This window comes from Brachionichthys hirsutus, chromosome 14 (assembly GCF_040956055.1).
Source record: "Brachionichthys hirsutus isolate HB-005 chromosome 14, CSIRO-AGI_Bhir_v1, whole genome shotgun sequence".
Classification (NCBI taxonomy): domain Eukaryota; kingdom Metazoa; phylum Chordata; class Actinopteri; order Lophiiformes; family Brachionichthyidae; genus Brachionichthys; species Brachionichthys hirsutus.
Genome location: NC_090910.1, coordinates 10,523,071 through 10,538,007, shown reverse-complemented (window position 1 = coordinate 10,538,007; position 14,937 = coordinate 10,523,071). Strand labels below are relative to the sequence as shown.

The 14,937-nt window shown below is 48.1% G+C and overlaps 1 protein-coding gene across 1 annotated transcript in view; it reads right to left on the bottom strand.

The window, feature by feature from the left end:
- The window catches only part of scrib (scribble planar cell polarity protein), a 34,069-nt gene that overhangs the window by 17,449 nt on the left and 1,683 nt on the right, over positions 1-14,937 (bottom strand). The window contains exons 2-7 of the mRNA XM_068747791.1: positions 2,413-2,530; positions 1,374-1,452; positions 1,182-1,271; positions 878-934; positions 632-695; positions 6-80 (exon numbers count right to left, since the gene is read on the bottom strand). Coding sequence (XP_068603892.1) covers positions 6-80; positions 632-695; positions 878-934; positions 1,182-1,271; positions 1,374-1,452; positions 2,413-2,530 — 483 coding nt within the window. The remainder of the gene's footprint in view (positions 1-5; positions 81-631; positions 696-877; positions 935-1,181; positions 1,272-1,373; positions 1,453-2,412; positions 2,531-14,937) is intronic.

Genomic DNA, 14,937 nt, shown 5'->3' with positions numbered 1-14,937 from the left:
CTTACTGCTGGTAATGAGGACAGCTGGTTCCGGTCCAGCCAGAGCTCCCTCAGGTTGGGGAGGGCACCCAGGGTGTCCGGCTAACAGAAGTAGAAAGAATGACAAGAGGAAGAAAGTCAGTGCCTGCCTGCTGCAAATGCAGATACATTGGAGGACAAGAAGCTGCTCACAGGGGTCGATTACAGGCAGCTAAACATTTTACTGTAGACAGGTGCTAGAATATTGATTGATAAGAGGCCAAAAACCTCATTTTCTTTCACACAGCAAATGTAGACTGCCCTCGAGTCTCCGAAAATCTGCTCACATTAATGTGTAAATGCTCCAATGTCAGTGAAGCGGTGGCTCAGAGCAGACGTGCACGCCGGTAATGTTTCATCGTATGATCAACCACATGTTCGGCCTCTGGCATTGTTGCATCATGAGGCATCGTCTATGTGAGAACAACCAGACTTTGCTGTGGGGCAGCAAACCGGCTCTGCAGCGTGTAGCGGGGCAAACCGCCGTTCGGAACGTAATCGCCGAGGTGTGAATTTGAGAAAGGGATTCACGTCAGCCGTCGCTACTACTAGATTTTAATGAGTTTGTTAAGTACATCTTGCGTTATATAGTTCGGGATGAGTTGCTGACTTACTAAAAGTTCCAGTTCATTGCTGCCAAGGTCCAGCTGTTCCAGTTTCACCAGGAACGAGAGCGACCTGAATTTGCAGAAGAAAAACAGCACAAGCAGTGAGACTGCAACGCCAAAGACATACCGTTCATTCCCATGACGTGACATACTCAGAGGAATGTTTGAAGCCTACTTAACATGTGATGGAGGTGTTGGGTAATAGCAATACTGTACATGTGCACAGAGAGAGAGAGAGAGAGAGACACTTACGTGGGCAAAGACTTCAGCAGGTTCTCCCTGAGCTCCAACGTCACGAGGTTGGCAAGGCTGGAAAAGGAGGGGCGACAGTGAAAAGGGTTGGCAGGCAAAGAATAGAAAGGATGGGGGGGGGGCAGGTTGGTTAGTCAGATGGCAGGCCTGTTCATCTGGGCTGCCTGGCACAGAGACGGGTCTCCTTCCATCTGCCCGAGTACAGCAGAGAGCCGATTCCTCCATGACAGCCAGAAATGTGAGTGAAATCTCGGTTTTATCTCACCAAACGGCCCGCTATACGTTTCTGTGCGTGCGTACGTACTTTCCGACGTCGTTGGGCAACGTCTGCAGAGACACGTCATTGAGTGCCAAGTGAGCCAGCGCTCTGAGCTGAGTGAAGCCATCTGGCAATCTGAGGCGGGGAGACAAGAGCAAAAAAAGAAATGGTGGCTTATAGACAGCTGTACGTCGCACGGGACCAATGGAGCCGGACACAAGGTTTCTGTTTGCTCACCTGGACAGGGGGTTTCCACTGAAGTCGGCAATCTCCAAAGCCTTGCAGAACTTTATGCTCTCAGGGATCTCAGGAATGTCTGCAAAAGAGAAAGGGAGTCAGTACCACGGACACACAGCGCGGGGGGGGGTCTACAGTGCAAATCATTCTAGTTGTAATCACAACCAGATGGCAGGATCGGGGACGCGGGAGAAAGGGAAGAGGAAAACGGTACAAAGAGAGATGCAGGTTGTACATTTATGGCTCTCATAAAACGCACAGAGCAATCCCGTCTTTATGGGCGTGTGCTTTCATCTCGCTCACGCCTAATCTGAGTGAGATTAGACCCAACAACAGTCGTGTGTAAACTGGACTGGTTCTTGACAGGTCGGTTCGTTATACTATGTGTTTTTGTATATAAATCATTCTGCAGCTTCTCAGCAGTGTTCTTTACATATTTGTATATAAACGCTCCAATATTGGTCCTGATAAACGGCTCATTTTCAAATTGCTTTTTCTTAGACTTCTCTTTTGCAGGATGAACATGGTCCCAACTATGAAGACGAGGTCATTGTCATCGACACCTGCCTGCTCAGTCCAGCGCACAGGTAGGGGGGGGGGGGGGGGTTAAAGGTAAATGGGATCCCTACTGAGCCAAGCAGCCTGTGATCCTTTTCTGGCGCAGTGTTTCCCTGCAGCAGCAGCAGCAGGCAGGCAGACAGATGGTAAAGGCCCTTTCAGGCCAATGCACACGGCTCCTTCAGCACCTGATGCAGTTTGTAGCACAGCAGATGCCACATATCTGAGGCGCAGGCCCTTCCGCATCGGTGTGTTGGTGCAGTGCGCAAGGACAGAGAGGTCAAGGTGTGTGTGTGTGTGTGTGTGTGTGTGTGCGCTGCAGCTGATGGCGTCGCAGAATGCAGCATTAGCTTTAGCTGCATCCTGATGGTAAGACAAAGATTCCTGCATGGATGCCTGCCGTGTCCTCGATCATCCGGCCAGCAGTGCCAGTAAACGGCTGGTACAACGGCAGCACGAGCCGCTGTCTCTGTTCCCGTACCGTTTCTGGAGATGTCCAGTTCCACCAGCTGCATGAAGTTGGCCACCTCAGGAGGGAGTCTCTGGATCTCGTTGTCGCTCAAGCCGAGCTTGCGGAGGTTTAGCAGTCTGAAGAAAGGCTGTGGAGACACGCGATAATGAAGTTCAACAACGCAGAACGGGTCATTTGAACTCGCCGGAACGCATCAAAAGGGGAATTCAAATGTTGCCACGTATGCAAGCAAAGCTTATGGACCCCCCCCCCCAAAAAAAAATGGCCATTAAAATAAAGACTTTGAATAAAAACGAGACCCTGGATCACCTGCAGAATTTAACAGCTGCCGTTAAACGTTTGAACTGGAAATGTTGCAGACTTTTATCTCAAGCACAGTCGAGTGAAAGGAACACACAACACATCCTGTTTGACATTCACACGAGCCATTTCCAGAACCGGTTTTAAAAACATCCCATCATCGTATTCCTAAGAGCGCCTCTGGCACTATGACAACGGCAACCAAATAAACTCTCGTTCAATAGCAGGGCCGAAGGGAGAGCTGCGCCGGCGCCGAGTGCTTTCACAAGAGCCGGGTCGCTGAACGGGATAGCGCTCAGAAACATTCCTCTGTGCTGTTGAGATGGCCAAGCAAGCGCGTGAGTAACAGGCCGAAGCTATGCAGCCATTAGCCCCTCATTCAGCCCCACAGAAGACCCACTGTCTGCCCCGTCGAACACCGGCGCACTTCTCAGGCGCTCCAGTGGAGAAAGGGCTCCCGAGGATTTTGCGGACTTGGCGTTTTCTGGGCTAGGAATGTGAGGAGACTCATTATTCAGGGACGCTTTCTCAACATAGAGCACACAGATGTCTGAAAGTCTGGAGCCTAAACTTTAATTCAAATCAAAACGGTAGGCTGTCAGCGAAACATAATGCTGAACACAGTCGTTGATTTCCAATCGCCAGGAACGATAAATCCAGATACATTTAAAAGCCCTTCTGTCATTGGAAGGGTTTAAAAACACAGTGCAGTTTCACTCCGGTCTGCTTCTCCTAACCCTGAATCTGAACATATTTTTCGGATGTTTATGTACAACATTTGATGGAACACACTTTACGTCTGGTCTGCAATCACCCTGCCAAAGGAGCAGAAGAGCAGTTCAGGCTCACGCCTCAACGAGACAGTTCCTGTTCTTAACTAGTTTTGGGTTTGAGGTGCACCCCCCCCCCCCCCCCACCCCCCCACCGAATCTGTTTGGGGATTTTCTCTGAAATTTCCCCCAGCATTTTCAGCACGAGTCCACAGCTGATGGAGATCATTCTGGAGATCGTAGGATAAGAGCGCAGGAAAGAACGCAGTCGGAGAGAGACAAAGAGGATGTTGGCTCCCCCAGAAGCAGGTGACAGGTATCGGATGACAGGAAACAGGAAACGGGAGCCGTGCGTGGCCACGTGACCGAAGCTGGGAACAGATGGGAGCCAGCCCCGAGGAAGGGCGACAACCTCGCTGGATGAAACCAGGCGAGACCCAAAGACCGACAACCTCACAGCGAACGGTGCGTTTAAAACCAGCACCGGTAATGTGGTTTAATACCAAGGAAACAAATACGCAACGCTTGCCACATTGATCAGATCAGCCAATCATCCATCCAGGCAAAGCCCCCCCCCCCCAACAAAAGCTCTAGAATCAGTGCATTCCTCTCCCTTGATATCATTCAGAGTTCGATCAGCGACGAGGGAACGCTCAAGTAATGCAATCACCCCCCTCTGAGTAGGAGTGAACGCTCACACAATGACGACCGTTCACTCCCGGACGCTCACGGCCGGGCTCGCCGGTTACTTTTCTGGGGAAACAACTACAGACACTTTTCTAACCGTTGTTTAGAGAAGTAAATAAGCGTTAAAATGCAAGCGAAACCTGCACCTCAGGTCCCGGCTGCTTCCCAACAACTGGAGAACCAACAGTCAACAGGTCATCCAGAAAAACAAGAGGGGTTTACTGGACCGCCACTCTTCATTGGAAGCCAGTCAGTCATTCAGGCAGCCATTATGTCAAGGGAGTGAGGTTGCGAGTCGCAAACCGGTGTGCTACATTTCCTTCATAAGAAAATTCCTTTAATGAGCCCTTGTGAGAGTTGTTTGCTAAAGGGAAGGAACTGTGAACAGGAGGATTCAGCTCACTGGAAAAGGAATGGAGCGATAGTGAAGTCGGGTGAACGATCGCCACGTCAACAGAGGAGCGTGTGGGGTCCTCTGGAGCACGTCTTAAGGCAGGAGCCCTGCCCCGTCGCCCGGGAGCGACTTGCACGCACATTCAGTCACAGGAGACATGATAGTGTCTCACAATTAAAACAGCCATAATGGTTTATATTAATAATAGACTCTAAAGGCAGCACACGCCTGTGTGTCTTATCTGCACTCTACTCAAGGTTGCCAAGGCCCGACTGTAGGCGTCTTACTCGGTTTGCATGCGTCTCAGAGGGCCGGAGTTAACGCGCATGTTTGCGTGTTTTAGCAGAGGGTGTCTGTTTCAAAGTGTCTACAAGCGGGCTAATGCGTGCCGGAATGGGCTGTGAAAAACAACACGGCACAGGGTGCTAACGTTAACGTTTGTGGACCTCACGTCATGTGAGAAATGAACCCAATGGAAGCACAGCTACACACGAGAAGCAAATGTGTGCGTGGCACGTGCATGTGGACTGCGTGTGTCCGCGTGTGTCTAACGTTCTACTGCAGGTGCAGTAAGCTGAGGCCTGAGGCGTTTAGCTTGCAGCTTCCCTCCAAATCACACAGACAGAGCAGGCTCCGCCTTCCTCGCCGATGCACACTCCAACTTCCTCTTCCAGCGCACATTTATTGTGCAGCTCACCCACAGAGCTGTAGCTAATCGATCATCATGACACCATCATTAAACTTCCTGTCCGTCCTTCGCATAACAGTCGTATTTGTGTATTACATTAATACACTTCCCTTCCCCCCCCCCCCGCCCCCACACACATTCCAGATACATTTAATCTTATGCCAAATGCGCCCCAGTTGGCCTAGTTCACATGTCCCCCCCCCCCCCCCCCCACACTTCCAAGCAACCACACACACCACTGGGGTTAGGGGCTCAAAGAAAGGGGAGAGCACATGCTCTTTGAGCACGCCCGGACTCATTTGGTGTCGGGCGGAATGAAAGGGGGAGAGGGTTTGGTTGACTGAGTAACTTGGTCCAGCCTCATTACTGCACACTTGTTTCTATTGAGCTGCAGCCATTGTTGTGGTGTAAACTCACTATAGGAGGGACCTCAGCCACAAAACGGCTCAGCATTAACAATCGGCCTTTCTTCTCTGAAAGCCCTTTGTTTTTGTCAGCACAGCTACATGAAGCTAAAAGTGCCACCAAGATCAACATGCCCCAACAGTGAGCTCTGCTAAGACAATGCTACCAATTCTTTCCCGCTGCAAAGCACTTTTAAAATCCCAGAATTCACAAAACACTAAATGGCGCTCCAACCGGTCCTCTCCCCCCTCCTCCCTTCCACTGCTCTCTCTAGATTCCCTCCATTTTCCTCAGCAGAAAGACAAAGGCCTAGCCGCAAGCCCCACACAGGGATGTCAGTCACAGGCCAGACCTCGCCCCCCCCCCTCAAAGAAGCAGAGGCCAGGGATTCCCCCATTGTCCGAGAGTGCAGGAATGACTAAGGCAGATAAAGAAAGCCAGTGGGGAGGACTGTGCAGAGAAGAAAACAAAGCCTGCGTGCAATGAAGAGAGGGGATAGAAAGGCAATGATGGTGGATTGTTAATAAAGAATAGAAGTTTAACAATGGATCCCCACGGAGCTTTCACTCCACTGAAGGAGAACATATTATCACAGCAGACTGATAAACAAAAGCATTTATTAATCAAAACCAATTACAAACCACCACCAATGTGGTTCAGCGAGGCTCGACAGTGATGTAGCGCGCAAAGCTTCAAATGGCTTCCCGACAAAATCCCAAACACACACTGATAATACACGCATCCGCCGACCCACAACTACAAACGCACGTCGCACTTCCTCTGCCTCCCTCCACAGCAGCCCAGGTGTGTTTGAGAGAACAAAGAAAAGTTAAACACACGCTAACGGTGCGTTGTGCGTTTTCATATAGGGCAAAATAAATGCTTGCATTGCAAAAATACGTGCATGAAAGTATTAAACCAGAATGCAGACAAAACAGCATGATTGGAGAAACGCCATTCATAATTTACTCTGGCAGGAAGTGTCAGGGCCGTGAAGGTTCAGACGCGAGTCCAGGGGTGCTTGTGTTGACGTCTCATGTTGCGTTCGACGTTATAAAACACGGTGCATATGAGTGTTTGTCTTTCTTTTAAGTGGCACGTTCAGCCGTGCCTCCTTCTCAACCGGTTCCGGCGCCACGCAGACAAGAAGGGCGTGGCCAAGCCGCGCCAACTGACGACCCGACTCCCATCCACTTACAGCTGTCCCGTTGACTTTGATCTGAGCGAGCAGCAAACAGAGCAGGACGTCGGGCCGGGCCGAGTCTGGACGACCGCTGCACGTTAGCGGCGTCAAACAACACAGCCCCGCCCAGCCTTAACGCTGACGCGTAAAGGATGGCAGGTCTGCCATCACCAGAGCAACCGAGACCGATGACGACCTCAAACCACTCACTAAAAATAAACAGCAGCCACAGAATTTGCACCAACCATTAAGATGGCCAATAAACACCGCAACATTTACAAGGCGCAACCACCCCCCCCCCCCCCTCCCCCCCGATGTAATTTTGTACATATGATCACGCAGCACACGGCATGTAAAATAAACAGGAGTCAATCCCTGCTGATGATCCCAGGCGGCTAAAGGAGGAAGGCTGAACAGGTGTGACGGATGCAAATGTACCGCCGCTGGATTTTGGAAAATGCATCGCTCAACTTCACAGCGAGCGTGAAAACTGCAGCCAGTTTGTCCTTTGTGATGAAATACAACGAATTCATTTGCCAGATGACAACCGTTTGGTGCAGTGAAGAATTGTGCGGTTCACATTTTATAAATAGACTGCTAATCCTCCGCTGTTGCAGAACCATTTGTGCTAATCGCTACTTTGGTTACTAAAACCATCCCGGCGATCGGAAAAGACTCACACACGACTGGTCCGGGACACCATGCGCACAAGTTGATTAACACAAACACACACAGGAGAGGCGGGAAGTCCCAGCACACATTTTGCAATCCAAACCAAATTCAAAGCAGCAGCTAGACGGAGAACATGCAGAGCTTTCATGCGTGACTCAGGTTCATCCATTTAAGGTTTCAAAAGGCCCGTCATCTATCAGACTTATAGACAATCAGAGCCCTTGCTTTATTGATCAGTATCGATTATTAGACAGTGTCGTATTCCCTCATTACATGAAGGCCGGAAACACATTCACGACAACAAAGAGGAACGAGGGAACGACTAACTGGTCCCACAGGTGTCTGGAACGTGACCAAGCAGATCATGAATACAAAGTAAACATGCGATGAACCTCAAGTTCTGCCTTTGCAGATATGTCCGTTAGGAACGCGCGCTCTGCTCTCACTCAGACTTCATAGTTTATTTCAACTAATGGCCTTAGTTTCTCCAGCTCCGCTCGCACACAGTAGAAATGAGTGCGTTCAAAGGGGATCAGAAACCAGCCCCCCCCCCCCCAACCGCCTCTCTCAGTCTTCATCACGTGCCGTTTCATTCTCTTTCAGTGTTCCCACAAACATGACACAAGCCCAGGCGCCCTATTGTTTATAGTCCAGAGGGCGCTTGGCTCTTTCCTGGATGGGCTGGATCCGGTATGTGCTGTATGTCTGCCAGCTCGCCGTCAGCCAATGCAACTCCCCGCCAATACATGTCCCAGGCATTGTGTGCTGTATACACATGTAATGTGCTGGCTAGTTAAGCATGCTGCAAACAAACGGCCAACAATAAGAGAAGCAGGCCGGCGCTGCAGCTTCTCCTCGAGTAATCTAGGGCATGAAACTTGTTCTTAACACTGGCTGTTTGGAAAGTACGATATATTTAAAATCCAGATTATTTCAATTCGTCGAGTATTTAAAAACGCACACACATAATCCTACAAAACAAACTTTAATAGGCGGTGCATAAGAGCAACACAAAGTCACCTCTGTGTGTTTTCTGATCACCCCAGCCTCACTGGAAAAATAACCGCCGCGCTTCAGGTGTTGCTGAAGAGCGCCGGTGCTTTGCTGCTGTAGTTTTTCCAGAGACCAAGGACAAAGTGTGGCTTTGACACGGACAGTTCGACTCTCCCTCTCCGCTTCTGTACGACATGTTTGGCTCAGGAAAAGGCAGAGGTTGCCGTGTTGAAAGCAGATTTGGAGCAGCAATCGCCAGGGCCTCCGTGCACACAGTGACAGAGAAGCCTCAGCTCATCTGGTGACTCTCCCTGACAACGCCAGCGCCCCCCCCCCCCCCCCACATCAGGCAAACCACCGGTCCGAGGAGATCCACTACCTTTAGAGACACCACACGTGTTCTGTCATGGTAACGCGGAAGGAGAAATCTCTGTCGCGTCTGCTTAATGATTAGAAACCAGAATCTGAACATCTGTGTCACGTCAACACAGACAGACCAATCGCTCTTATGTAATCGGGTCTGAATTTAATTACGGTTTATTCGTAATCACCGGGGCAGCAGAGTGTTCAACACTTCAACATTCAAGACAAGAACACAGTTAAGATTACAAGACATCCCCATGAATGCGTCAGAGACAGTGTAATTACAGAGCTGTCTGCGCAGCCCTCCCACACGACTCCAGAGGGGATCAACGTCGGGAAGCACCAGAACACTCGCCCCAAGTACATGCTGACCCCCCCCCCCGAACCAGACTATACCTTGGGACACAGATAGCACATGCTGTGCCTCTGTCAGCATACACACGCAGTCATGGCGTGCATGAAGCAATAGAGTCCAGTCAGATACGATGCATGTTCGGTACATACAACCTGCACTCGTCCTTGACTTGGCACGGAAGGACTATAGATGTTTTTGTGGACAGTCGCCGGAGCTTCCAGAGGGCTGGGAAAACTCCTGGAGCTTCCGGGAATGCCTGTGTTTCCTAGGATGTCACACGGTGCAGAGCAAACACAGCTATTGCTGATTTTATTCAAGAGCGCAGCCCAAACCTTTCTACGTTTTTTTAAATAGCTTCATAAATGAACAAATTAATTATTCTGGTAAACCTGTGTCACTTATTAAGTTCCACAAAACAGGTGCATCGTGGCTCCTTCCTCTTTACGTAAAAGAAAACAAGAGAAATTTTAATTTTAACCCTAAGATGAATATTTTTTATATCAAACTTGGAGCTGGATATGGGTTTGTCTGACCTGCCTGATCTTGCCTGATCTGATCTCTCGCACAGCAGAGACTAAGGCACAAATGATTACTCAAAAGATGCCTGGTGGGAGCACCAAGCACTGACAATGAACACAAGGGGTTCCATTGTTATCGCTGCAAATCCTTGTGTTAAAATAACTGACCTTTTACTGTGTGTCGTGCCCTTACTGTCAACACTTGCTGAATCAGTCACCGGATGTTGCTGTTCTGCTGAGACCATTTCAATGGGCTCAAAAAAAACAAAGACATCAACAAAAGAAAGAGGGATGGAAAGGGTTAAGTTCTGAGAACAAATATAATGAAAGAAGTGGGTAAAAAAATTAGTCCGTTCTTGCCGCACCAGACTTGAATAGATGTGCTTTTTGGGGGGGGGGGGGGGGGCACTGACAAAACACGCAGATGTGTGTACATATTCAGCTACAGTGGACACGAACTGCGGCCATCTTTTTTCCTCCAGACCTGTTGCTGCTTTGTTTGTTATTCATCACCGAGCGCGACACATGCGTGCTTTTGTGGTTCCAGAAGCACCCTGCTGCTCTTTCTATTGACCTCTCTATTCTATTCTGCCATCCATCTGAACAGTCGCCCAATCAGCACCTCTGCCAGAGGCCTCACTGTGGTCATGGGGCACGCCACATTCAGCCTGCGTTATATTGTGTTTGCTCAGTAACAAATTAACCAACGGCGGTCAGGGGTCACTGTTAAATTCCAACTTCCTCATGTCTGAAAATATGCTTGTAAATCTTTTTCCCCCACACGGGCGACCAACTCACACTCTCAGTAAGAATTCTGCATTGATCAGCTGGACATTATGACCGAGGCATAAATCATAAGGAGGAAATGCAAACTACTCAGCACTATGATCCCATCATAGATTTTCTTAGTCAGCAGGTAAATACCGTACGTGAGCAAAGTTACATGTGGAAATATTCATAAATTCAGTAACTCAAAGTGACCTAGGCTCAGACCCTCAAACCAGATGAGGGGAAACTTCTATAAAAACAATTGTAATGTGGCTTTTGTAGGTTGCAGTAAAAAGGCAAAGTCATTCTCAATACAGTGTAAAACATTTTGGTATCTTGTGAGTTTATAGAGACACAAGTTATTTTACATCAGGATCTGAATCGGTCGAAAACTGAGCATTTCGGAAAAAGAGAAACGCTGCTTTCGTGGGATTGCTTTTCTCAAACCTCGTGTTCAACTTTAAGTTCCGCAAATGGTCTACAGAAGAATGTCTAGAACAGAGATGTTCTCACAAAAACCGGGCATTCCATGGTTCACTTGATTATTCCAATTTCCTGCTGGGAGAGAAGGTCCCAACAAAAAGGAATCAACAAGAGAAAACACGGGCGTCGCCAAATCAGGCCGCTCCGGACCAGGACGCTGATCGGGTCTTTTGATTCGCTGTGGTGCTCCGTATGCCCTTTCTACCAACCCCATACCGAACAGCAACCCAAGAATGACCGTCACCCTTCCAAAGCCACCGGCACAGCAAGTGGACTGGGTGGATAATATAATGGCTATCACATTTCACAGTGCTGGGATATAGACAATCAATGTCCAAAGGCCAGTGTTTGTCTGCGGTTGGTTTTAATGCCATCCCACCCCGACCTCTGACACAGAGACGCCCCGCATGCAGACGCATTTGCCTCGAACAATTTGCGTGATTGTGATCGGAGCTCCCGAGCTGAGGAGCATCGAGTCCGAAAGAAATGTCACTGCTGGATTTAATCGCTCACTGACAGCAGAGACCGTGGTCTAATCAGAACTCGTTGAAAATATGCAAATGCATCAGCCAATTTTCTCACGTAGAATAAATATCTGGCACAAGATAACGCGGGAACTAACCAATCTTCACATTTTACTGACCCAACACTTACTTTAAATTCGTCTAGCTGTTAGTTCAAGGGCTAAAATTATCTGATAAAACTGAGTTCCCTAAACTAAATTACTGTTGTTGTACTTGGTAAAAAGTGGCCACCAGCCACTTGGCCCATCTCGCACAACAAAAGCAGTATTTGCTTTTAGGCAGCATTTTAGTCTGCGTGTGTCTTTACTGTTGATTTAAGCGCACCACTCCCTGTGCACTTGTGCTTCCCGTGTCTTAGCTTTTGAAACGGGGAGAAAAAAATAAAATAAAAAAAAGCACACATAAAAAAAACCAACAGCTTTAGCAACACAGCTTCTGTCTTATTACAGTGGCCCGGAAACACTTGTAGCCCTGCCAGACTCTCCCCCATCACGAGCAGCTGCCACCTCCAACCAGAGTCATCAATTATTCACCGGAGCCGCCTTGTTTACCTTTGAGGCCTGAGACCAAGGCCAGAGTGTTCGGTCCAAATCACACTGCTATGAAGAGAAGCGAGGCATCGTTGGATCTACGTCACAAGATATAGGCCGAGCACGGAGGGGAAACGCAAACGTGTCGAAAGCACGTGGGGTGGAAGTGACAGCACAGAACTGTTGATTCTTCTGCGTGAAATTAACTCACAAGCAATGATTATTTTCCCATTTTATTCATTAGATAGGAATTTAAGAAGATAGAATTAGCAATAAAGTCTTAGTTAATAAATATGTGATCTCAAAAATAGATAATAAACATTCAACTTGCAACGTGGGACGAACACTTAAAGCAGAAAATGCATGTTCCCTGTGCAGACGTATATAAGAGCGCTGCCGTCAGCTCTCTGGCCATCTGACCTGACACGACCAGCCTGGAGTCTGGTGCTGACGGACGGGCGGACGGACGGACCTGAGGACCATTTTTAAGTTGAGTTCAGCTACTCGATCATGCAACCAGAGTAGGTAAGAGACACCCGCCCTCCCCTGTTAATCCACCTCCGGTATAAAATAACCCCCACCCCTTACACTTCCCCTTACCCTGCTGTCCCACTAAATTGGGGGAGGGGGGGGGGGGGGCAGGATGTGAAACCAGCTGGTCATCAGATCACACAAAGAAAACCTGCTGAATGTGCTCTCGCATCAAAAAGAATCTCTGATCACTCACAAGCTCTGGATCTCTTATACTTTCTAGGCCCTGCCAAACGGCCCGGCCCTGTACGGTCGTGGGGGCCTTATTGCAAAAGTTCTTTAAAGAAAAAAAAACTCTACTTCTGTTTTTAATGCGGTCCTTTACACAACCCACAAACTGGGGAAGCCTTATATACTGGCCTGGAATGTATATAAAAATGATCACACTTAAAGGTCCATTTAGGCTTTGTGAACAATGGCGATTCTAGCTTCGACATGCTGCATGGAAACAGGAAAGAAGACAGCAGGAGAATGAATGAGCGCTGAGCCAGAAGCGTGGTTTTACCAAAGAGAGCCCAGTGGCAGGTGTAATTTATCTTTAGGCCTAGCCTCATGCAGCGAGTCGCTGGGGAGAAACAAACCAGGACTCGACTGTCGTTGACTGGAAACTCGAAAGAACAGTAAGCAGACTTAGTAGTATACTGCGAGGACAAAGGGTCATCGGTGCATGTTTAACATTATTACAGCAGCTCTGCCAGACGGGCTACAGTACTACCGACTTTAAAAAATAAATAAATACCAGGTGGATGGAGCGCGAATCATTCCCGGTTAAGTTGAGCCATTTCCCGGTCTTTATCAAAATGACAAAAAAACGACACGAAACAAAACACTTCACAATTCAAACAGGAATAAATGCAATCCACCGGCGCCGAGCGAGCAGAAGCTCGCTAGGTACACGAGGGACCGGAGGAAAAACGCTTAGATTGTTATCTGTTTAATGGCATACAAGCAGATCCCATGGGAAGCACCGAGGGGTGCCAAAGCAGGGGGGGCTGATAGCGGCCCTACATTTCATCACAGACCAGTTACTTTGCCACGTCCCTTGTGGAAGCAGACACACAAGTCACATATCAGACCTAGAAGGTCCTATTAGACGAGAATACTGGAAGCAGCATGCTTAAAACCAGTTTTGCAAAGAGTAGAGGAGGCACACCCTTCAGGGATTTGTTCCCCATTTCAAGACTGGAAAAGCAAAGACAAGAACAAATAGATGAAAAAAAAAATACTTTCATTTGTCATTCCTGTATATTTTTATGTTCATCTTTGCTGCTCCACAGATAAAGGTCTTTACTTGATACATTTCCTCCAAAAAACATGGGTTAGCCGCTTGTGCTCTTAGCAAGTGTAACTGACCTCCAACAATCAGGAAAGTATTATCTTAAACCGTGATATGCCAGCGGGCTTAATGTACGTCTAGTCAGGGAGCAGTGCGGCGCAGACAAAGAGCAATGATATCAGATATTTGGAGGTGGAGTGGGGGGGGGGGGGGATCAGACGAGTGAATAGACTTCTTTGTAAAGTGTCATGGGACTCCTAAACGGCTAAAGAAGAGAATTCCCTCTTCCTCAACTTGATCTGTGAGGCAGGGTCGGTTCTTCGACACAGCAAAAATAAATTCAGATTGAGTTCAGTCAAGATCGGATCCTGTCAGATGCTGCAGGTGGTTTCTGGAGAATTAAAGCATCACATGCTCCAATACAGAGTTTCTTTATTCATGTTTTAATGAGGAAATGATTCAAACCAAACTCCCCTCAAGGCAGCGTTGTGTATTCAGAATTAAAAAATAGTTTCCTCATTTTCTGCTCCGGAGCTTTAATGATGCCTGCGGCTCACTTTTAGTAAAAAAAAAATGTAAAATTCAAAATAATCTCTAGATCCGGATGGAAGTTTTTGTGCAAAGACGAAACAACTTCCAACATGGCAGGACTAAGAGTGGGAGAGCTAAAACCTTCTCTAAATCGACTCGCATAGAAAGATTATAATTCAGACCTATTCGTGAAGGAAAATCCCTGCCTGGGTAAGATCTTACCCTAAAACGAACAGAAGCAGAAAATCGACCAGCCCAATAAACTCAAGAACATTCTTATGTGCAAAATGCAACAAACAGCCCTGCAGAAAGCATAATCTAAGGATAGTTGGGCAGAGCTGTGGGGGGGGGGGGTGAGTAACAGCAAACTTAAACTGTCAGGAGGTTTAAATCTCCATCTGCTCAGTCCGATAAACCCTACCATTGTAAGCTCGACCTATTCAGCCCCAGCAGCCCTCAACCAGCATCGCGTTTCATTTAACCCAACAGTCGACCGCCTCTTTATCATTAAGTAATAAATGGCTGTATTTATAGCCATATTTACTCTACATGTTATTGCACAT